This window comes from Patagioenas fasciata, chromosome 2 (assembly GCF_037038585.1).
Source record: "Patagioenas fasciata isolate bPatFas1 chromosome 2, bPatFas1.hap1, whole genome shotgun sequence".
In the NCBI taxonomy this organism is placed as follows: Eukaryota; Metazoa; Chordata; class Aves; order Columbiformes; family Columbidae; genus Patagioenas; species Patagioenas fasciata.
Genome location: NC_092521.1, coordinates 120,079,095 through 120,104,144, shown reverse-complemented (window position 1 = coordinate 120,104,144; position 25,050 = coordinate 120,079,095). Strand labels below are relative to the sequence as shown.

General features: G+C 37.1%; 1 protein-coding gene across 5 annotated transcripts in view; it reads left to right on the top strand.

Annotated features, from left to right (window-relative positions):
- BBS9 (Bardet-Biedl syndrome 9) overlaps positions 1-25,050 on the top strand; it is a 330,225-nt gene that overhangs the window by 18,971 nt on the left and 286,204 nt on the right. For all 5 annotated transcript variants that reach the window (XR_011737694.1, XM_065831489.2, XM_065831490.2 and 2 more), the window contains 4 exons: positions 16,561-16,735; positions 19,279-19,363; positions 21,147-21,330; positions 22,326-22,455. Coding sequence is in view for 4 of the 5 variants with exons in the window: in XM_065831489.2 (XP_065687561.1) it covers positions 16,561-16,735; positions 19,279-19,363; positions 21,147-21,330; positions 22,326-22,455 (574 nt within the window). In the remaining variant the exon portion in view is untranslated. The remainder of the gene's footprint in view (positions 1-16,560; positions 16,736-19,278; positions 19,364-21,146; positions 21,331-22,325; positions 22,456-25,050) is intronic.

Here is a 25,050-nt window from a genome sequence, read left to right as displayed (position 1 = left end):
AGCTTATAGCTACTAGCCTAAGTCCTCCTACTTCTTGAGAAAGAGTCAATATACTACTTGTGTCTGACTGTTCTTAAAAAGAGAGATTTACTGATGTGGAACCCTCTTAGAAGAAATGATGGTATTACGCTCTCATGTAGTAAAAGTGCCCTTACTGCTGCTTTGAAAAAGTGTGCAGATCAGGCCACAATTTCATTCTTCCCCTTGTTTGTCTTGAGTCAGATGTGGCTTATGTTTGAGGAAAGTATATGCAATAAATTTCTGCTGAAATGATATAAATAATGGAGAAATGCTTTCAAATGAAAACAGAACCACTATTACTTGAGGTTTAGGTAGTTTTACAGATTATCACATAAATTTCCTGTGGTTGGTTGTGCATTAGACTGAATGGTGGGCAGGATGGTAGCTCATGTATGAACAAACAACAGTGCATATGCAGTGAATACTAAAATTCTGTGCTTTGAGGAGTGGTGTATGAAGTGCAGGTTTCCTGAGCTACTGTCTGAAGTGCATAGGAAGTGTGTGAATGATCACATGCTGTAATAGGGGGATGACCTTTCCCAGGTGAGGGTTGAGTGCTGTGATTGTTCTCCAGGGCAAAAGTGGTACAGTAAGGTGGGTGTATGAACATTCTCAACACTTCCAGTTTTCTTTTTCAATTTATGTTATTAAGATTTTTACCTTCTACTTAAGAATGAAAGAAACAGCATATTGGTAACTTACCAGTGGGACACACAAGGTATTGGGCTACTCTTGAATAGAATACTGATTTAATCTAATGACAGAGACAAAGCATAGTTTAATAACCTTAATTTCTTAGTTGCCGAGTTATTTTTGAATAGTGTTTGCTTACGGATAATGGCTTTTTATTTTCACTGCAAAAGTAATGTTACTGTTTGGTGCAATTCCACAAAATATACTTGCGTTATCTAATAGTTAAATAATTGTTGAATTCATCTTATTTTTATATAACCTGTTCAAATGAGTTGATAAATGATTCAGAATTTGATCCTCCCAATAATTCACAAGTTTGGGAATTTATTTTTTAATCTGAAACCTTAATGCCTTAAGTTGGCTTCCAGAATATTTCAGATTTATTTGGAGTTGTTCAATGGATACTGCACCAATAAAAGGAAATAATAAAACAATAGCAAAGGGAAGGAAAAAAGAAAATACAGCTTTGACATGGAAAAGTTACGAGCAAAAAAGTGTGAAAATATCTTTTTCTCAGCAAATGGCCTTGAATTAATTTTACTCTTATTATAGCACTGGCCTAGAGGCAAAGTGTATTTGAGTGTTAGAACAAAGAGGGTGCTATATGGAGGAATTTTTTTAATAAAGAAGTACAACGTATGTGTAAACCATGCAACCTTGTAACAGAAAACTTTGTAAGAAGGGTAGAGTGTCCTTAACTTTTCCACAATTCTTCAAGAACTAATTTTATTAGGTGTTAGTCAGAAAAAAATTATCAGCTGAGTTTTATGCTGTAAGGTTAAATGATTCTTATGACTATGTTTAAATACAGCAGCAGTATAAATTTGGAATTTGATTTATTGGCTAGTTCTGTTAAGGACCAGAATTTTAACTGTCACTTTCCTGTTAGATTGCTTCTGGATGAGGACAGGTTATTTGAAAAGCTTGGTCTTAGTGAGTTTTTTCATGGAATAGATCTGCTGATGACTACTCTGATATGGTTTCTCATGTAACTTTGGAAAGCCGTTTGTGTTTTTTTTAAATAATGGAGTTAGTACCTCTTCTCTAAATTGAACATGTGAATGGAAAAATAATCAAGGAAAACATTCTCGGAATCTCTTATCATCCATTTCCTTTCACCTTCTTCAAGTTCTCTTAACAATAATGAGTAAGATCATAGCTTAACTGAAGTAAAAACTCCTGTTGCTTTCCGTATGCCAGAATTTTGATTCAATTATAAATTGCTAGATATATCACTTAATCTGCATTTTGTTTAAACAAAGCACTGTGAGTAAAATGAATAAAAAACAATTGTAGAAATATGTAAATTTAGGAGCAGTTGTATATGTAAATGGAAGACTTGTTTTTCAAAACTTTGGTACATTTTATATGTTATTTTTTCTAATTTCTTTTGTTGAAGTATGGTACCCAAATGTGTGCAGTCATTGTGCACTGGTAGTATAAAATCTTGCGTGTGGGGTTATGGCTTCTGCAGTATTCCTGCCAAGAATCAGTGAGTGCCAAGCAGAGCAATAATTACCTCATATGTTTTTAATAGTGCATGTATATTAATAATGACCCAATCTTGCATTTGTCTTTTTAGTGACATATTGTTGACTCATATTTAATTCATCATCCTACTCTAATCCCCAGATTCTTCTTTTTAGTGCTGTTGCCTGCCATTCTCTGGTTTCCTGTGAGACAATTGTCTGAGATCATATCAGATGTTTTACTTAAGTTTAGAGATGCTGTCTCTAAAGTTTAGAAATGCAGTATATATTATTACCCTGTCTAATAAATAGTTTGGCATGATGAATTTTCTGTTACTTCAAACCTACGTACAGCTTTATTTTTTACATATGTACTTTCATATTAAATGTTCCAGCATTTCATGTGGATACATTTGTCTATCAGATTTGTTTGCTGCCCCATATTTTTTCATACGAAAGAATGCAGTTTTAGTTTTTAACTATTTAGCTTCTTTCATCTTTTCCAAGAGTCTTTCAGAAATGTGTGTATGTAGCTTTTGTTTATTTTTTTAGTGTTTGTCTGTGATTATTCCATTACCAAAAAAGTATTCCATTACAAAAAAGTACCTATAGAAATTTATTTGAAAGATCACCAAACCCTTGTTATTAATAGTTGCTTTTCCTAGAGGTATGAAATATATCTTGTATAGGCTATGTTGCTTTCTGCTAATTGTACTTTGGGTTATTAGGTTTGGTGCAAATCTTTATAATGAAGACACTTTTCTAATAAAGTCTGATTATGAGCATGATTTAAAAAAGATAAAACATAAATAACCCACCAAAATATATTTGGCATCTATAGTGAATAAAAAAGACAAGGAAGGATTACTGCAGAATTAAAATGTATGCAACTGCTCTTTAGTAGGATGATTGATTGGAATGAAAATGTGTGTCATCTTGCTTACCTGCAAAAGTATGAAGATAATATTTTGCAAGGTTAGTGGCAAAGTAGTAAGATCAGTTGAGTATTCACAGTGTTCCCAACAGTCCTGAAATACAAGATAACAAATTGTTCTTGCTTGCTAAATCTATGATGTCTTTTCTAAGAGTGCCAAAAAGAAAAGCAATAGGGGTGGTGGATTTGTTTTTGATAGAGATGTAATTCTCTGACTCATTTGACCACAAAGTAAGAGTTAGTTCTTTCTGTATGTTGGTTACTAGCCTAGGATATATATATAGACAAATGATCTGAACATAAAAAGTGGCTGTATTTTATTGGTGTTTTTGAGGGTATTTAGTCAAGCTGTTTATTTCTAATTTTAATGGGATGTTTGAAGCTTATTGAACAGTGTTCCACCTAAGATTCTTTATACTCTCAGCTTCACATTGTAAGATTTAGACTCTTAGACTTTGTGATAACCTATTTTCAATCAGTTCTTTGGATGTGACTTCAGTTATTCTGGAGAACATTCTTCAGCAATTCTTTTAACAGTTCTCTAGCTCAAAGCATTAGTAAAGAGTCAAAGTGCTTTGGGAATTGCTTAGGAACTGTGAAACTTCTTACTATAAGACAACTAGAACTGGACATGTAGGAGAAAAGATGGAGAAATTCACTGTGTTTTAACAGTGGCATTTTGTTATTATTTTTGGTTATAAGTTTGCAGGAGTGTCTTTAATGGAATTTTAAAGATGGTAGATTTATTGTATGATGGTGACTTAAGATCTTACTGATAACTTTTGAAAATATCTAAAATATTGCAAAATAGGGCCTATATTTGACTGAGCTCAATGACAGGTCTGCAATTGATTTGTGATTCGTTAAAAACATCCCTGTGCCTTAACTATCCAGTCAAAGTTTACTGATTTGGAAGGGCAACTGCTGACAGTACTTGACATTGGAAAGGTTCACAGACAAGAATTTCTCCTGCCTTCTTTAGAAATGGTGTATTTGTCAGCATTGTAATGCCTCTATGGATGCAGGGTCTTCAAAGAATTCTGCAGTTACCAGGGCTTGGGAAGTAGTTAACAAGCTAAAACAACAAGTAAAATTTAAGGAAAAAGAATTCTACTACCATTTCTTCGTGAATCATTATTATTCAGGCTACACCTATGGATTCAGCCATTCTCTCATGCACAGGTAATGTTTTGTTTTCAAGACCCACTCTACTTATACTATCTGTAATTAATGTGCTGTATTGAAAATAAAAAAGTGTTTGTAATACTGCTTTCACAGCTGCCTGAACATATTTTCCTGAGAAATGTTCTTGCACTAGGTAGAAACATCTGTTTTTGAATGTGGGAAAAATTATTCGCTTATAATTAAGGTTGTAATAAACAATTTTTAGTACTGTAATCTGTTTAGGGGAGGGGACTTTACCTCTCATGTCTACACAGTGCCAGATACCAGCTTACTTTTAGTAGGAACTTTAGTGTGCTGGATGTTGCAGCTAGGATACTTTCTGATCTCTATACTGCATGTCAGTCTTTTTTTCTCCTTTGAACGATACTAGAGTTTTTCCTAAGGGTCCTTTTGCCACCTCAGATCAATTTGAGGTCTAAAGGGATTGTTCCCAAGTTGTGTAATTGAAATACGTCATCTTCTGTGGTAAGAGTCAGATGAAGAATAAAGGAGTATATCTCGACGTACTAACCACCGCCCTTCTAATACACCCCAGGGTGCCCTTGGCCTTCCTGGCCACAAGGGCACAGTGCTGGCTCATGGTCATCCTGCTGTCCACCAGGATCCCCAGGTCCCTTTCTCCTACACTGCTCTCTAATAGGTCATTCCCCAACTTATACTGGAACTTCGGGTTATTTCTACCCAGATGCAAGACTCTACACTTGCCCTTGTTATATTTCGTTAAATTTTTCCCCACCCAACTCTTCAGCCTGTCCAGGTTGCGCTGGATGGCAGCACAGCCTTCTGGCATGTCAGCCACTCCTCCCAGCTTGGTGTCATCAGCAAACTTGCTGATAGTACACTCTATTCCCTCATCCAAGTTGCTGATGAATATATGGAATAGTACTCTTCCCCCTCTACTCTGCCCTGCTGAGACCGCATCTGGAATATTGTGTCCAGTTCTGGGCCCCTCAGTTCAAGAAGGACAGGGAACTACGGGAGAGAATCCAGCGCAGAGCCATGAAGGTGATTAAGGGAGTGGAGCTTCTCCCTTTGAGGAAAGGCTGAGGGAGCTGGGTCTCTCTAGCTTGAAGGAGACTGAGGGTTGACCTCATTAATGTAATAAATATGTAAAGGGTGAGTGTCATGAGGATGGAGCCAGGCTCTTCTTGGTGACAACCAATGATATAGGACAAGAGGAAATGGGTACAAACTGGAACACAAGAGGTTCCACTTAAATATGAGAAGAAACTTCTTCCCGGTGAGGGTAGCAGAGCACTGGAACAGGCTGCCCAGGGAGGTTGTGGAGTCTCCTACTGTGGAGACATTCAAAACTCACCTGGACACCTTCCTGTGTAACCTCATCTAGGTGTTCCCGCTCCAGCAGGGGGATTGGACTGGATGATCTTTTGAGGTCCCTCACAGTCCCTAACATTCTGTGATTCTGTGATATCACAGGTCTCTAAATGTTTGATTGTGTGTGTGAGGACTGATTAACCTTTGGATATACTTTAATAATTAACTTCAAGATTACCTTTCCATCTAAAATCCTCCTTATATTTTATGACAGGCAGAAATCTGCAAGAGGTTAGGTAGAGAGAACACAGTATGATGCCTATGAGAAGCACAAAGATTCTTTTTCTCATGGCAGCTCTGACTGCATGCTTTACTGTGTCTTGACCATAGAGGCTTCTCACAGAGTGGGCTGTTGCAGAGGGAGCATATCTTGTGCTGGAGCTTATGAACATGTTTTACTCTGATACGTTAATATTAAAGCTAACATCAGTAGAATAAGGATTTGGTGTTTTCCTTAAACACTTTCCTTGATTTCTCTTAAACTCTTATCTACTTCTCTATTTCCTTCCTGTTGGAGTGATTTTTCAATTCCAGCAGTAAAGCATTTCATCAGTCTCAGCTGGAACACACATACACTTTGTGCGTCGTTTGGGGTGGGTACATGCGTTAGCATTGAGTGATGCAGAGCACTTTTCCTCTTTACGTGTGTTCAGGGTGTTGCACTGCCTTGGCGGTGCTGTCAGGTCCTCTGGCCTAGAATGAATGGCTGCAGCTGAAGTCCTGAACTTTGATCCCTTCTGTAGTAATGCAATGAGCAGCCACCAGACCACCAAGTTCGTCAATTTAGAGTTCATTCTGAATGTACACTGACATGTGCTTCCTGCTTTGGCTTAGGGAAGTAACCTAAGACTTGCCTTTTGTAAGGCATACGTTGTTTTAAGTACTGCCTGACATATTTTCAAATGGCTTTTCTGTTAGTCAGAAGTGATCCCTGAAGTGCTTTTCTCACAGTTGACACAGATCTGTTTTGATTCAGGAGCTACACACAGCAGCAAGTTGAATTCTCCAAAACGGGTTTGAACCAGAGGAGACTTCTTTCTCTGTGCTGGGAGAAATTTTTGGGGACAAATTTCAATGATGAAGGAAAAGGAAGACATATTTGCTTGTTCCAAGTCAGGACAGTAATTCCTGTTGCAGTATGTGGGAATACAGTTTGTGTGCATTGCTTCACTGGTCAATGTGCTGTGGATTTAACTTTTATCATTATTAGGAAGACATTTCCCATGTATCATTGAATGGCTCTTAGGTTGCTGGGTGTCACACAAATGCTGATTTATCTTTTCATTTTATTTCATTGGGACTTCCTTCCACAGGAGGCTTCTGACTGAAGCTTTGGATTACCATTAAAGGCAGTAAAGTTATCTCTGCTGACATCTCCTAAAATCTGTAACTTCATGAAGCTTTTTCTGATTTCTAATTTATCCCATTTGATACTGTAGTTTTCACATGGTGCTCAGGCCTTGTGATTACATAATGTGCTTTTTATGAAAATGATTTGGTGCCAGAAGGGAGGCTTGGAGTAGAGGAAATCATTAACATGCAAAAATCTTGAGCTCCAAAATAGATTTAATTAGAAGCTTATTTCAAAGATCTACCACCTGCCTCTCATTTTGGCTTTGCATTAGCTCTAAAAATATGTTGTGGTTTAAAAGTGTGACAAATGTATTCATCTCATGCTAGAATAACAAAACTACAAAACAACAGTAGCTGGACTTGTGCTTAAAAGTAACACTTTTTGGCTGAGCGACATTCCTCTTGAGACACAAGCTGCTGAAACTATGCAGAGTACACTAAGTGATTCCATCTGATCTGCAGAAAACACTATGGGTTATATTTTCACTTTATAAATATGTCACTGGCAAAGCCAACTGGCTGCAATAAGCTTATTTGAAATGGACATTTCTGGCTGACTTTTTTGGAAGACTGCATTTCTTAAAGTGAAACATAAAAACTCTATTCACTAGCTACACATTAAAAACAAATGGCCAAAGGAAATAAGTTGACCTATAAAAAGCTGGGAAATAAGACTTCATACACATTTTAATTTTCTTTAATGACGCTTTACATGTAATAGTTTGGATAATTGGAGTTTGATCCACTGGTACAAGCTAGTTAAAATACAAATTTGAAAATTAGTGAGTATGAACAACACAAATATGAAGTGGTAGGTATATTAAGAAGTGATGCTGTGCTCTTAAAGGCATAAAGAGCCATTACTGATTCAGTCTTAGATGCCTTGTATTTGTTTCTTCAGACAGTATCGTTCAGTACTGCAGTATGCTTGGAAATCATTGGAGTGCTCTAAAGAACTTGTCATATTATGTCATATCATATTCAATCATATCACTACTGTTAAAACAGGAGATATTTTAACAGTTATATTTGTGTGTGATTGGGGATTATGCATGTTGAAGATTAATGTTTCCATGTCTGATATGACAGTTAGCTTCATATATATTGAAGAAAGTACTGTAGTTTTTCTGTTAATCATTTTCATGATGTAATGAAATTGATAAGAATAAAATTGATATTCACACATGAGAACAGAAACTTTTACTACTTGTTTCTTAAGCAGTAACACCTCAACACTTCTGCTGATCTTAATTTTTTTCTGTCAGTTGAATTGTAATAAGTATGCTAGGTTACCACTGCATTTTGATTATATCTGGTGTAGTGTTTATCTTTAAATGTTATCAGAAGAATAGAAGTAACAATTAAATTGTATGTCTTAGACAACCTTAAACCCTGAATGTGTCTAAAAGGTAGCTTTCTCACTACCATCAGTATAACCAGATGGACCTGACATTTAGTTCTGTTACAAAATATGTAAGATTTATGTGTTAGTAAGGGCATCCACTTTACAATTAAATGTCTTTTAATCTTATGACATATCAAGCCATATTTAGAAATTTTAAAAACAGTATACTAGCAACATGGCAAAAATTTAAACTACTGTTACATTTTTCTGTGACTTAAATCATTTTATGCACAGTTCACCCTGTGTCGTCCCCGCCCCCTCCCCCCAGTTTTATCTGTATCTATCTAAGGAAGAAGAAATGAAGAATAAAAAGTCTTCATAAACAAAAGACAAATGTGTTCTACTATTGTGCCTTTAAAAAAACTTTTCCAAGATGCCTGTGATCTTTTTGTCTTCAGGTTTCAGATACTGAGGAGTTCTATTGAAGCCGGACATTGAAAATTAAGAAAAATAGGGCAACCAGCTGCAGGTTTCTTCTGTAGCACACTGCTGATGATAGGAAAATTCATAGGACACTGTGGAAAGAGAATTGAAGATTCTCTCTACCCAGACATACACGGTTGTATTCTTGATAAAGGTGAAAAATAGAAGTAGAACTGAACAGTTAGCTAATGTAAAACGTTGAGAGGGTTTTCAGTATGCCTTTGAATGCTGAATGTGAACATATGTGATTTTGAGGTAACAGATGTAGAATAACTGTGGTCACATGGGCACATGAATTATGAAGCACTGTTTTCTTGCAAGTCAAGCTTTAAAATAACTGTACCTAAGCAACTGTGGTGGCAACCAGTGGGCTCACACCTTTTACTAGTTACCAGTGTTTGTACAAGTTTCTCACAGTACTTTTACTGGTTACTAGTAATTTTATACAGCTGACTAACTCATACTTTTTTTTTGACTGTATCAACAGTGTGATAAAATGTCAGCAACTGTTGGGAAGTGGAAGCTGGGTATACTAAATATTGATAGCATACCAGTGCAAAACATCTCAATTTTCTTTAATGATTTCCACTGTTTGCTGATAGGACTAAATCCTGGGAAATTTCAAACCTAGAGGAACAGGTATCTACCATAGTGCCTTGGAGTAGATGAGAAACGAAAGTTAGAATGTCTCTTTTGAATGCCTTATTTTAATGATTCTTCTCTTGACGTCTTTCTAGTTCAATTCCACTTCCTAAGCAGGTTCAGCTAGAAGTTGCCCAGGGTTGTGTTCAATTGTATTTTCAATACGTCTATGGAAGAACACAGTGTTTGATGACCTTCACAGTTTAAAAAAAAAAAAAAAGTTCAGATAGAATTTCATGTGGTACAGTTTGTTCCTGTTGACTCTTGTCCTGTAACTGGGAGCCACAGAGAAGAGTCTGTCACCCTCTTTTTCTTTCTCTCCCATTAGTTGTTTATGCACATTGGTGAGATTCCCCTTGACCCATCTCTTCTCAAAGCTGAATGGTCCCAGCTCTTGAGCTTTTCCTCATCTGAAAGATGCACCAATTCCTTAATAATCCTTTTGGCCCTTTGCTAGACTTGCTGCAGTATGTCCCTAGTAATTTTTGTGCTGGGCAGCCCAAACTGGACCCAGTTGGCTTCACCAATGCTGAGTGGAGAAGAAGGATTGCTTCCTTCAGCTTCCTAGTAATACTCTTCCTAATGCAGCCTGGGACACTGTTGGACACCTTTACTGGCTCGTGGTATAATTCATCCAAGAGAATCCAGGTCTTTCGCTGCAGAGCCATTTTCTAGCTGGTTGGCCTCCAGTGTGTATTGATGCCTGGAGTTATTCCTTCCTGGGGCAGGACTTTGCATTTCCTTTTAAACTTCATGACTGTCTGCCTACTTCTCCAGCCTGCTGAGGTCACTCTGAATGGCAGAACACCTTCTGAGCCTGGCAGTTTAACCAGTCTTCAGTCAGCCTCATTGTCCACTTATGTAGCCTGGACTTCATCAGTGTATATATGGGGATGCTATGGGAGACAGCATCTAAAATCAAGATAAATGACATCCACTGATCTGTCGTCCACAAAGCTAGTCACCTCTTTGTAGAAGGAAGTTAGGTTGGTTAAGTGTGATTTCACCTTTGTAGATCCACATTGGCTACTCCCAATTAACTTCTTGTCCTTCAGGTGTCTGAAAATAGTTTTTTACAAGCATTAGTTGTTCCATTACCTTCCCAGGCTCTAAGCTGAGGTTGACTTGCCTATTCCCCGGATCATCCTACTTGTCCTTCTTGAAGATAGTGACATTTGCTTTCTTCCAGTCTTTAGGGACCTCTTCTGATTGCTATGACCATTCAAAGATAATTGAGTGGCACTGCAGTGACATCAGCCAGCTACCTCAGCACTTGTTGGTGCATCACATCAAGCCCTATGAACTTAAGTTTATTTTGTTTAAATATTCCCTAACCAGAACATCTTTGACTGAGGGTATGGCCCCTATGGCCCCTGCTCCATTGAGCAGCAATCTCACATTTTTCCTAGTCTTCTTTTGGAATACTTTTTTGTATTTACTTCATTTGTAATACAATACTTTGTGGAATACTTTTTTGTTGCCCTTTGTATCCCTTGCCAGATTCAATTCAGCTGGGCTATTGCTTTCCTAAGACCATCTCTGAATGATTATACAGTATCTGTATATTCCTCCTAGGTCACCCACCCCTGCTTCTACTTCTTTTACACTTTCTTTTTATGTCAGTGTAGTTAGGAGCTCCTTGTTTATCCTTGTCGGTGTCTTGCTGCCTGCCTTTGCTTGACTCCCTGCATCTTGGGATAGGCTGTTCTTGAACTTGGAGGTAATCCTTGAATATTCAACCAGCTTTATTGGATCACTTTTCTCTCCAGGGCCATATCCTATTAGAAACTCATAGGCAGATCCCTGAGAATGCTGAAATCTGCTCTCCCGAAGTCTAGGGATGTGATCCTGTGTTATGCCCTGCTCATTCTTCTTATGTTCCTGAACTTATCTTGATCATCCTCCTCACCCTCTCATAGTCACTGTAGCCAAGGCTGTACCCTAACCCTCACATCCTTTCTTGCCGGTAAGTATCCCATCCAGCAGAGCACCTCTCCTGTTTGGCTCATCAGTCACCTGAGCTGGGAAGTTTTTGTCGATGTGTTACAGAAACCTCCTAGATTTCTTGTGCCCTGCTGTTGTCCTTCTTACAGATATGTGGCCAGTTCAAGTCCTCCATGAGAACGAGAGCCACCAAATAATGAGGCTTCTGCCAGCTATCTGAAGAGTGCCTCATTGGTGTCTTCCTGATCATGTGGCCTATGACACACTGTCATATTGGTCTGCCCAATAATCCTGATCCTCATGAGGCAGCTCCTGACTGCTTCATCACCTGTCTCTGTGCATTTTGAGTCATCTTTTCTAAAAAGGGCAACTCCCTATCATCATCCTGGCATGTCCTTCCTGAAGGGCCTGGATGCATCCATCTTAGCACTCTGGTCATGTGAGTTAGCCCACTGTATCTCTGTGATCCCAATGAAGTCATAGCCCTATAACTTTGCAGAGACTTCCAGTTCCTCCTGTTTTTCCCCTACTATGTGGTAATACATTACTGTGAAGACATTTCAGAGAGGCATTCAAAAAGCCATGAGAGCTTTCTCGGTAAGACCACTGTTCTATGGGCACTTCCTTACTTGGATTCCTATGCTTGACGTAATTACATTTCAGCCGTGTTTACTTGATTGCCATGTCCCTTTGGTTCACATCATCCTGGAGCCTTTTGCTTGCTTACTTCGTCTACCACTCCCTCACTGAATTGTTGTAAAATCTCTGCCTCCTCTGTCATTCCTAGTTTAAAACTGCTCTTACTGAGTTGGCAAGCCTGTTGGCAAAGATACTTTTTCTGGATTTAGTCAGAGGATCCTGTCTCTTCCAAACACCTGTCAATCCTCAAAGAGGATGGTCATAAAACAAAGATCTGCTGTGGATACCTGCTGTACAACCTATTGTTGACCCATAGGGTACATCTAGTTTTCCTCATGCACTTCCCCTTCCTCAGCAGGATCAAGGAGGAAGACCACCTGGGCCATCATGCCCTTAACCATCACCCCAGAGCCATGTCACACTTTATACTTTCCAGGTAATCCCTGGCCATTGCTAGGCGTGTTTGGAGTTATTTACGTGAGGTGATGATTCACTGGTTTGAAACTTTTTTAAAAAGTTACAAATTTGGGATGGTGTCCAACTATCGGTTTATCAGCCATCAGATAAGTACCAGATCTGGCTTGGAAGTGAGAAGGAACTATGTGACCTGAGCAAGGGTAGCTGGAGGCCCAGAGTAAAAGAGGTGAGCAGGACTACTTCTGCCAGCAGTAGCAAAACATTAGATTGGTTTTGCTCATTTGTCTACTCACAACCTTAGTGTGCTTTTGAGTGATACTCTTTGAACTTATATGGTTGCTACAATTTTTTAATGAATACATGATTTTTCTTTTTAATTTTCACTAATAATAGTTGATAGTGTCAACTGTTAATGATGAAAAGCAGGACATTCAGAATTGTAGGAACCTTAATATTGAATAACATTCAAATTCACATATGCATCTTTATTTTTTAATCAAAACACATACTATACTCATTTATAGATCAGTCTCATTAATTTTTGAATTGTATGTTAGTAAAGTCATTGCAGTGTTCTTGGCTAGTACTTCAGAGGCTTGGTATAAGCAGCAAACCAAATATTCATTCTGTCTATGATCAGTAGTCGCTGTAACCTCTTGAGTACCACATATTTCAGGAGCAGTATGTCAGCTACAAGTTATGAATAAATCAAACAATTCTGGAATCTGTCCTATGGAGAATATTTAAAGATTATTAAAGGCTTAATAAAGATGATTTATACAAATAATCTCAAGGGAAGTATACTAGTTATGCACCTTTAGGATGTGTGTTTATATATGCATATCTAATGTGTTTGTATACTGTAGACTATGTTTCTAATTTTATAAACAATAAACAGAAGCACTACACCCCACTTTATAATTTAAGAAGTCTGCATCGAAAATCCTAGGAAAATCATAGCTCTAAACCAATTGTTCTGTTTAAAAAATGCTTTTGGAGACCTATGTCAAACCCATAATTCTCTCAGAAATGATTGCATTTAGTCACAGGAAACATTTCTTGGTTGACTTTTGCTGTTAACAGAGTTAAGAGTTTACATTTCCTAGAAGGATATATGACTTTAATCTGCACATTGAAAAGGAAACATTTAAAATGTTTCAAGTTTCTAGTGTTGTGGTACAAACTTCAGAATGTTATAGATTAAACTTTTGAGACTTAAATCATCAAATTGAAGTTGCTAGTGACAAGCAGTCAGTGGTTTAATGAGCTGCTATAAAGATGATATATTTAAATTTTCTCACTTGCAGTAGTAGAAAAAATCCAAAGATATATTGGTTGGACTTCAGTATCAGGCAAAATCTCAGTCTGACTACTTTGGAACAGTGCTTTAATGATTTCCACATTGAGTTGCTTCTATAAAACATATTAGTTTATTAGTACAGATTCTGACAATTTTCAGCTCAGGAAGATGAGTTTTCATTATTTCTTAGCTAAGTTTCTTTTTGAAACCACCAAGGATTCTTCATTAATGGAGTACTTCTCTCAAGTTTAATAAAGAACAATGGATTTATCTAATGTTGAATAAAATTATTATCTATATTTTAATTTATTAATTTGTCAATTGGAAATGCTATTACTGCCTTGTTAAAGCAAAATTGAAGTGTTTGTTATTGTCAGTTAATGTTATTCCTCAAAATGTATGCACTTTAGGAGTTCTCAAACAGACAAAACCACAAAACTCCACTAAATAGGAATGACCTTTAAGGTTCTCCGAAAAGGTCTATGTAGAACATATGGAAAGAAACAGGTGGTGTGATTATGTGCTTGAAATGCCATCAGTGTTCCTGAAATTACACTGTAGAAATTGTTTTGCAGTTCTGTCTATATAATCGTTGGTGTGAACGATTGAAATATTTTAACTGTTTCACTAGAGACTGAAAAATTCAACTTTGCACTTTCAAATGTCCTTCCTGTCAAATGGTTGGTACTTGCAATGGGGTTTATAGAACATGCAGTGAACTATATGGAGAATCAAGCTGGGAGGAGAGGCTGACACACCAGAAGGCTGTGCTGCCATCCTGTGAGACCTGGACAGGCTGGAGAGTTGGGCGGGGAAAAATTTAATGAAATATAACATGGGCAAATGTAGAGTATTGCATCTGGGCAGGAACAAGCCCAGGTTCCAGTATAAGTTGGGGAATGATCCATTAGAGAGCAGTGTAGGGGAGAGGGACCTGGGGATCCTGGTGGACAGCAGGATGACCATGAGCCAGCACTGTGCCCTTGTGGCCAAGAGGGTCAATGGCATCCTGGGGTGTATTAGAAGGGGGGTGGTTAGTAGGTTGAGAGAGGTTCTCCTTCCTCTCTTCTCTGCCCTGGTGAGACCATACCTGGAATATTGTGTCCAGTTCTGGGCTCCTCAGTTCAAGAAGGACAGGGAACTGCTGGAGAGAGTCCAGCGCAGGGCAACAAAGATGGTTAAGGGAGTGGAGCATCTCCCTTATAAGAAAAGGCTGAGGGAGCTGGGTCTCTTTAGTTTGGAGAAGAGGAGACTGAGGAGTGACCTCATTCATGTTTATAAACATGTAAAGGGTGAGTGTCATGAGGATGGAGCCAGGCTCTTCTTGGTGACAACCAATGGTAAGACAAGGGGTAATGGGTTCAAACTGGAACACAAGAGGTTCCACTTAAACTTGAGAAGAAACTTCTCATTGAGGGTGACAGAGCACAGGAACAGGCTGCCCAGGGACCTTGTGGAGTCTCCTTCTCTGGAGACATTCAAAACCTGTCTGGACACCTCGCTGTGTAACCTCATCTAGGTGTTCCTGCTCCGGCGAGGGGATTGGACTAGGTGATCTTTTGAGGTCCCTTCCAATGCCTAGCATTCTATGATTCTATGATCTGGAAAGAAGAATGGGAGAACTTGTTTATTTTTAAGTAAAGCTTCTATGAAGAATCACAGTGGACATGAACAGTGTTTTGCACTGTACTTTACATTTGTTGCTATTTCAAATACTGGCTATCTCTTTGACCTTCATTACCTTTTCTAAGTGTAAGAATGAAGTTTTAGTCTATTTTTGTTTTTCTTCACCCTCCTATGGTAGAAAAAAGTTCTTAAAGGACTGAGGATGAAGCCTAGTGAACAGACAATGTGTTTGAGTTGACCATGTGCATAGAATAATTCCTGAGACACAATGGATTATTGTAATGGAACTGAATAGAGATTTTGAATTACAAGTATTTCATGTTGTGTTTGAAAGATGGGGCTTATCTCAGAATGCAGGAGAGATACTTCTATCATCCTCTCTTTGAATGCACGCAAAATATTGTTTATTTGAATTGTTACCTTTGCATGTGAAATGCAAACTTTACAAGCAGCTTTTGATCTCAGAAGTCTTCCAAATGAGACTTGGATTTAGATTGGTGTACTTGAGGCAGGACGAGTCATGTGTTGAGGCTCCTAAGTAATGGAGGCTTGAAGTAATTTACTCCAAGCGGAATATTTTAATTTGATTTTTATTTAGTCTTCCTGGTAATGCTAAGTGGGCCTGTTTTGTTTTTTCTTTCCTTGAAGGCAGAAAATGTGAATGCAAACATTACCATTGTATTATATTATTTCCACAACAATGCGTATTTGCAGGAGTTTCTGTTGTGCTGTTTAAGCAGACTTGAAAGAATATAATAGGTTATTTTAAACCACAGTTGTTATGACTGTTTGTAAGGTATAGAGGCATTTAAGAATCAGAATAATTTGGGATTTGGGGAGTACTGAAACATTTATTTAAACTGAATTTTAATAGCTATATTTTTAGGAATTTTGTTTCGAAATTAAATATCTAGCTATTTTTTTTGCTGTTAATATATTCTGAATGTTATTCCCCTCCAAAATCTAGTTTGTTCATTTTAGTAAGTGAGCTTTTATTGAGGTTGGAATATTTAGTGTTGTTCTCATAGTAAACAGCTATGTAAATTAAAATTAATCTTATTTTTGTTAGGATTACTTATGAGTACAATTTTAATTTACTAACAATTTTAGGATTAAAACTAAATAAATAACATTGCTTTGTTTCCTTTGTATTTCTTTCTTTTGCTTTCCTTAGGTCGAGATTTGATATGCATACAGTCCATGGATGGGATGCTCATGTTATTTGAACAGGAAAGCTACGCTTTTGGCCGTTTTTTACCTGGTTTTCTTCTGCCGGGTCCCTTGACTTACAGCTCTCGGACAGATTCTTTCATTACAGTGTCTTCTTGTCAACAGGTTGAGAGTTACAAGTATGTGTTCGTGTTCAGTAATTATAGCATATTTTGATACTATCATCTAGTCTGTAAACAAATTAGAAGTAATCATGTCTGATTTTTATTGCCTTTACTAATACTGCATCCCAAAGCAGGTGACAGACAGTTGGTTATAGGACAGAAGAAAAATAAAACATTGTATGTTGTTGAGTGATTACTGTCTCTGTACAGTCATAGAAGAAAGCATACTGTGTGACCTGAGAACTTTATGATCCTGTTTTATTTGTATAAATGTATTAAGTTTACTAGCTTATCAAGGCATATCATGTTGTCCTGCAAATGCCAGGTTTTTCCCTGCTTCAGTTCAGTCTAATCTGTGCTTTGTTGTGCCTGCACTCTGCTGCTTTAGCAAAATGTTCCTTCCAGTCGTTTCAACTGGATTTTCATTTTGATGCAAATAGTTACTAGTCTGATGAATCTGTTCAGTTTTCAGAAGATATTTGAAACAGAGCTTTGGCTTTTGTGGTCATAGGATCCTCTCACAGGAATGGGGGCTGGTGAGGAGAGATGGAATCCACCTGACAACGTGGCAGAGGAGGCTTGTTAGCCTCCTTGACTGCTAGGCTGAGGGACAGGTGCTAAATCCATCATGTAAGTGATGGTATAGGGGATAAGGGTCAAGTGCACGAAGGGGGATGATGCTTTCGTAACACCTTAAAAGTGGATTGAGTGGGGGCTCTTCAAGAAGAAAAGACAAGCAAAGGGGGGATTTGTGTTCACCATGGAGGAGCACCTTGAGTACATGGGGTTCTTTTATTGAACCACCATGTTGAGAGTTTTTCAAGCATCCATCTGTTTAGAATCAGATGGATGCCTGAGGAAGGAGATGTTGTGGTGGATATCTGCTCTGAAGCCTTTTTTTAAAAAAGAAGTTTCCCAAGTGCAGGCCCTTGTTCTCAGGGGGGACTAATGTCTGCTGGGAGGGCAACATAATGGACCTCAGCAAGATGGAAAGTTTCTGAGGTGCATTAGGGAAAACCTTTTGATACAGGTGCTAGACAGCCTGGCTATGTAAGATGTGTTGCTGAATCCACGACTCAGAAAGAAAAAATGTTTGGAGAAACAATGGTCAGCATCTGCCATTGAGTGTTACAGACACTGGCTGCAGTGACCAAGAGATGATATAGATTAAGATACTGAGAGAAGGGAGGAAGATAAGCAGTGGACTAAAGACAGTAGATTTCAAGAGAACAGACTGGGGCTTGTCCAAGGACCTGACAGGCAGGGATCCTGTGAGAGACTGCCCTGAAGGGCAGAGGGGCCCAGGAGAGCTGGTGAATCTTCATGGATAACCAAAACTGATCATAGAATCATAGAATCATTTTGGCTGGCAGAGACCCTCAAGATCACAGAGTCCAACCATTAACCTGACTCTAGCACTAAACCATGTCCCAAAGCACTTCATCTACACGTCTTAAACATTTCCAGGGATGGTGACTCAACCACTTCACTGGGCAGCCTGTTCCAGTGCCTGACTCTTTCTGTGAAGAAATTTTTCCCAGTATCTAATCTAAACCTCCCCTGGTGCAACTTGAGGCCATTTGCTCTTGTCCTATCACTTGCTACTTGGGAGAAGAGACCAACACCCTCCATGCTGCAACCTCCTTTTAGGTAGTTGTAGACAGCAATATCATCTCCCCTCAGCCTCCTTTCCTCCAGGCTAAAAAGCCCCAGTTCCCTCAGCCGCTCCTCATCAGACTTGTGCTCCAGACCCCTCACCAACTTCGTTGCCTCCTCTGAGCTCTCTCCATCACCTCAATGAATTTCTTGTAGTGAGGGGCCCAAAACTGAACACAGAATTAGAGTTGTGGCCTTACCAGTGCCGAGTACAGGGAAACAATCGCTTCCCTAGTCCTGCTGGCCACATCTCTTGTTCTAATGTCTTCATTGCCAATTTTTCTTAGTATGGTTGGTTAGCAGTTACAAAATAATAGTAACGGACGTACAAAGAAATCCAGAAACCTCCCATCTTTTTCTTGTTTTCCAAATAAATTTGAAGCAGATGTGCCACCTGCTGGTACCAGTTTACTGTTATCTCTTGGATTGGAACCACTTAATCTGCTTCATGGATATGCTTGAGAGTATAACTATTAGATATAGCAGATTGTATTTTGGGGTAGTTTAGGAGGTTTTCTTAAAGTTTAATAAGAACAAAAATACTTGGTTTATTATAATCCTAATTTCACTATTTGAAAATATATTGGTTTCTTACTTCTATCTTCTTTGAGGTCTAGATTTCTATCCTCTAATATATTTAGCTGTTGAATTTATTTTGACATCTGAGTAGAAATGTTTATTTTAATTTCCATCTTTACACTTAGTTGTTATCCTACAGTGATATTTATTATTTCAACTTTGCTGGTGATAGTTGTCTTACAATAGGCTTTCTAACAATCCTTTTAGACTGTGCTTTTACTCTGTATGTATACTCATGATAATTGTATTTCATTTTTTACTTAATGTAAGGATATTAACTACAAAGATATATCTTTTTTACTTTTTAAAACCTCCTATAACAGGTACCAAGTGTTGGCATTTGCGACAGATGCTGATGAAAGACAAGAAACAGAACAGCAAAAACTTAGTTCTGGAAAAAGACTTGCGGTAAAACCTGTTTATTTTACATAACCTGTATGGTGCATTGCATACATGTTAAGAAGACCAGTGCTAAGTAACGAATGGAAACTTTGTCTGCTGACAAAGGACCTGATCCAATTGCCATTAAAGGCAATGGAAAGACTCCAGTAGTTTTCTATTAAGTTTTCTTTGGGCTTCAGTTGTTTATGGTTGGACCTTCAAACTCAGTGTTGTTCTAAGGGGTGGGGGTGGAGGGGAACAGAATCATATACTGGAAATACTTATTTCTAAGGCAGTCTTGTAATAGAATCTAAACTGTGGTAAAACAGATTAATAGGTACACCTGAAATATTGCTCACATTTTTAATTTCAGTCCATTTGTGACTTTGTGTTGGACTTACAAAATTAACCTCAATGCTACCTGGGGAATCCTTTCTATTTTGAGAAAACTCAGCAATGAAAAATATTTCCATAACTAGGCAGTATCCTCGACTCTTTTTGTCAAAATCCTGTGGATTCAATGGTCTTCAGGAGGTCCATGTGATTAAGCTGTTTAATATTTGAGCAGCCTCCTATTCAGAAGAAGAGATTTTCATTCTCTGTGGTCCTGCAGTAGAATTGCTTGTCTGCTAAATATACTATGTAAAATGCTAGATTCAGCATATTTCATATATAACAGTAAAATATAGGGAGAACATTTTCCTTGCAGTGGCTAATCATAGAACTTGTTCAAACTGTCAGTCAGAATCCTACATTTTGAATTAGGAGTAGACATAGTTTTAAAATAAGAAATTTGGAAGCTTTATCAGATATGATGCAAATTATATACATTTTAAAAAATTTAAACTGAGAAGCATATGTGGAGATGAATGTAATAAGCCTGTCTTTTTTTCCCTTTGGCTTTTACGATGCCACTTACAGCATCATATGTCAGATGCACCAGCATGTTTACTAACACATTCTATGTTTCTTTAAGCAAAATGATTGATGCTGTTCATATAAGAAGTGCTGACAGTTGAACTTGCAATTTGCTGACAGTTGATGTTTTTGACTTCAGAAATTCTGAACTTCTGTTTAACCAGCTTGGCAGTAGTCAAAAGTAATTTTTGCATATGTGAATTAGTTGAAATTTTTCAGAGGAGCTGAAATAACAAACTAATGAAAAGTATCAATAAGCAGTAGTATTGTTTAAAGATGTAAGGGTATAGGCATGGTGGGATTTCCAAGTAGTTGCTTATTATATCAATGTATTTAGGTGGAAAAGTAGACAAGCTGTCATATACACAAACATTCTTCTGATTGAAGGCTGTATGTTAGTGACTGAAAACATGAGTATTGGCTTACACACCTAAAATGTTGTCTGTTTTTCCATTTACATGTATTGGCAGAATAAGTTATCACCTTTTGCTCTCTAACCTTGCCCTTAATATCTGAGGACATGTAAAGAGGCAGATTTAAATGATTCTGATACTCTGTTCTTAGATTTAATAGTTAAAGTGTTTTCATTTTGAATGGGGTATGTATTTTAAAATTTAAATATGCTTAAGTGAACTGTGTAGCCATCAATTCACAACTATTACGAGAAACAGAGGATGTTTTTGCTACTTTAGTCACAATAAGGAAAGTTATCAACTGCCTTCAACATAAGAGGATAACTAATGTTTTCTCATTCAAAAAAAGACCTTGATTTTGCTTTTCTAGCTATGTTAACAATATTCATGTAATTTGATGAGTTCTAAGCCTTATCTATAAGTTTTGTCTCCAATATGCAGCTGTCAACTGATCTCTGAGCATGTTTTTTCTTTTGAAGGTGGATTGGGTTTTAAACATCGGAGAACAAGCACTGGATATATGTGTTGTCTCCTTTAATCAGGCAGTTTCTTCTGTTTTTGTACTTGGTGAGAGAAACTTCTTTTGCCTGAAGGATAATGGGCAAATTCGATTCATGAAAAAGCTTGATTACAGTCCAAGTTGCTTCATTCCTTATTGTTCAGGTTTGTAAAAAGAAAATTCAACTTAATTTTAGCTTGGTTACTTTTTACAGCTATGAATTTTTGTTTCCACTGAATAAGTATATTTTTTTCTGAATAAGCTGTTGATTTGTAGAAAATATGTGGAATTAGAGCTCTCTTTTTGGATGAAGCAGATTTATTTTCAATGTTACTTAGTGTGAAGTGTCATAATTTTTAGAATCTAAATAGATATTTTCTCATCACCAAATTGAGGTAATTGTCTAGTGTTTGAGTAAGTTTGCCCAGGCTACCAAAGCAACAAACATGGAAGAATGAGAGATTTTGAAAGAGTAAACTAGTGTTTGAGAACCTTCTGTCATTTACTGACAGTTAAAAAAAAAAACAAATGAAGTTTACTGTTAGGAGATGAAACTATGTTGGAAGCCGCTATAGAACTACAGATTCTTAATACCTTTTCTATATTAATGTTTCAGAAACCATCTGATAAATTTTTTGCCTCTTTGTCTTATTTTAGACTTAAAATATCATTTTAGTCTTTGATCTTAACAATCTTCACATTTTATGCTTTCTGATTTATTTATGCTATAAATAAAATCTATACATGCATACACCTTTAATCAGTATTCACAGGTCAGTCGATTAATGAAGACTAAGCATGGGCAGCTGATATTTAACCTCTGTGTATTTTGTTGTACCTATCCTGGCATACTAATATGGCAATTATGAGTCTTAGTCATGTTTTAAATTGCCAGACAACTCTGGCTAGAAGTGTAGAAATTTGTGGCATGTGTTGTATAGTATGCAATTGAAGTTGTTATCCATAATTAATCATGTATATCCTTGGTTATTGTCAATGTAACTTTCAGAAATGTTAATACTTTAATTATAGTAAATTAATTTATAACAATTAATGGCTTGAAAGGAAAAGAAAAAATATTGTAATGATATAAGCCTCAAAGAAAAGTACGGGCTTTTGAAAATCTTTCATGCTAAAACTGGTTTTATATCTTTAACAGTAAAAGAAGGAACAATAAACACTCTAGTTGGAAACCATAATAAAATTTTGAATGTTTATCAAGATGTTACACTGAAGTGGGCCGCTCAACTTCCCCACATTCCTGTATCAGTGAGAGTAGCAAATTTACAGTAAGTAACTTATTAAAGTTTACTTTTTTTCAGATTCATTTCCAGTTGTGAAATTTGCTTGTAGTTCTTAACAAACAGTTCTGAGGCATGTAATAAATAGGGTGACTTGTAAAAGGAAAATTCAAAGTGTTTTTTCTTTAATGATATTAATATTTTACAAAATAATGGGCATACCGTTAATTCTAGAAGAATACTAGAGTTGCTGTATTGTGCTTTAGATTTCTTGAATGAAGGTAGAACCTGCGGTCTCGTACCTTCAGTGGAGTAGTTTCTTCTTTAAAAGAATGGAAAGAGAAGCTTTGCAATCTGGTAAGATCCTTCCCTGAGACAGGCAAATAGGGAATCTCACTGAAAATCTGTTCTTCATTAAGCATTTAAGAGCATATGAATTCCAGAGATAATTTGTTGGAACAGATTATTCAACTCCAATGTTAAACTGTGGAAATTAAAGAACCATTTGAATTGCTCAGGATTGCACTGCAACAGACCAAAATCCTTGGTAAGATACACGAGACAGGTCAAGAAAAACCTGGTTGGGAGAGGAATCGAGTGTAGAGAAATGACATATTAATAACTTCTGCTGAGTCTGTCACCGAAATAAGAAAACTACAGAAAAGTTCAGCGAGTGTTTTTCCAATCCCGTTTATGCCTGTACTTTGTGCCACCAGAACTGTGGTAGGTGCTGGCTGCCCAGTGCCTGTGACCATACTGGATGCAGTAGGAGTGTCCTTTTCAGGTAAATTCCTTCTGATCCCTGGCAGGTGTTTGACTTTTGTGCTAACATACACTGGTTTGTTGAATACTTGGTCATGTTGTGTGTTTTATCTCGTAACAAATGAAAATGCAACATGTAACTAGCTTTACTGACTTGTGCAGAGTAATTTGAGAGATGTTTGTGTTTTGTTTGGTGCTAATGGTTACCTAATGATTTTTTAATAATTTAAGTTTTTTTTTTTTACTCTCTGGAGAGAGTTCTGCTGGCTTTTATCCAACAGGTCTTACAAGTAAAATATAACAAATAGTCTCAGTGGGCCAGTTAGTATAAACCAAAAGTTAATTATGCAGGATATGACAGTACAGGTTTAGAAGTTCAGACAAAATATTTGTGTCAGAAAAAAATTGGAAAAGGCATTGATTTTTACAACAGCAGATTGTACTAACATTTGTATATACTTTTTTTTTTGAAACATATTATTAAACCATCTGTTTCAATAATACCTCTAAGAAGTTTATGCAGATTCTGCCTGTTCTCTGTGAACTTTAACACTCAATAGTTTGATCTTAGTGAGAATTTTGGGAGCCTAATGTGTCCCAGATAATTTCAGAATTCCCACAGACCTGCTAATGCTAGGGTTTGGTTTGGGGTTTTGTTCTGTAGAGTGTGGAGAGACAGCAGTCTAGTTATGCAAACCTCTTTATACAGGTACTGATAAAGTAAAGAACATCTGTGTGTCTAGACCCAATGGCCTGAGAGATAGGGAGAAGTGTAGGGCTTGTGTCTTTCAGAGCTGTGCTTCTGTCTTTCCATTTAAAAATATGCCGTATGCTTGTACTTCTTTTTGACATTAAAGATGAGCTAAATTGCAAAAACTGTTGTAAAGCTTATAGCAGTAGTCATGTGGCTTAAACAAAATATATGTTTGTTCTTTAAAAAAATGATTTGAAACAGGGTTCTTTGTGAGTCAATGCGATAATGATTTTCTAATACTCCATTCAAGAGTGGCCTCAGTCTCAGTTGAGGCCTCTGGGCACTACTGTAACATAAATAATAGTAAGTACTTTAATAAGCATAGAGTTGTTAATCTTACATTGCCGAGAGACTGAAGTGTCTTAAATACGATGTATGTCAATTAATTACTTTCACATCCTTTCCACTTTTATTCCTATAATACTTACAAATTAAATGAAGCATTCTGAAAGTATTTGTCTCTACAGATAATATACGTTCATCTGTATTTTCTTGTTGGCATGATGTCTGTTATTTCTAATGTTAGACTCTGGCTTGCTGGATAAGAAAAGCATTATTACAAGCTATTCTGTGTAAATCCCTTGGGGCAGGAGTAGTGAGTTCCTCGTAAAGGCAGTTGTATACTTTATCCTATAATCTTGCTAGTCTGCTTCTAAGATTGACTGCTCAAGTGCTTTGGAGAATTCCACCTAAGTAACTTGTGTTTCTCGTGTGTGAACCTCCTTATTCTTTATGAATTGATTTTTTTCCTTTTACAATAATGTGAAATACAGTATTTCTCTATTGCAATACCAGTATGTAAATAATGATAACAACACACTACAACATTTGGGATTGAATTCTAGCATAAACTGCTTTATTTCCATCACATTCTCAAAAACACGCAAGGAAAAATAGAATCAAAGATAAGGTGTTACTTATAACATGTTACTGATGTCTCTGCACTCTACAAGTGATATATTTTTAAGCTGTTGAACTACACTTTTTTTTGCCTTCTATTAAAACCTGGGTGTTCTCTGTCAGGAAGTTGAAAATTCCCTATAAAAGCTTGTGATCAGAAGCTTAAACTACAGGCAAAAATTTGAGAGCTTATCTTGTTTTCAGTTTTACCTGGAGATCTCTATAAC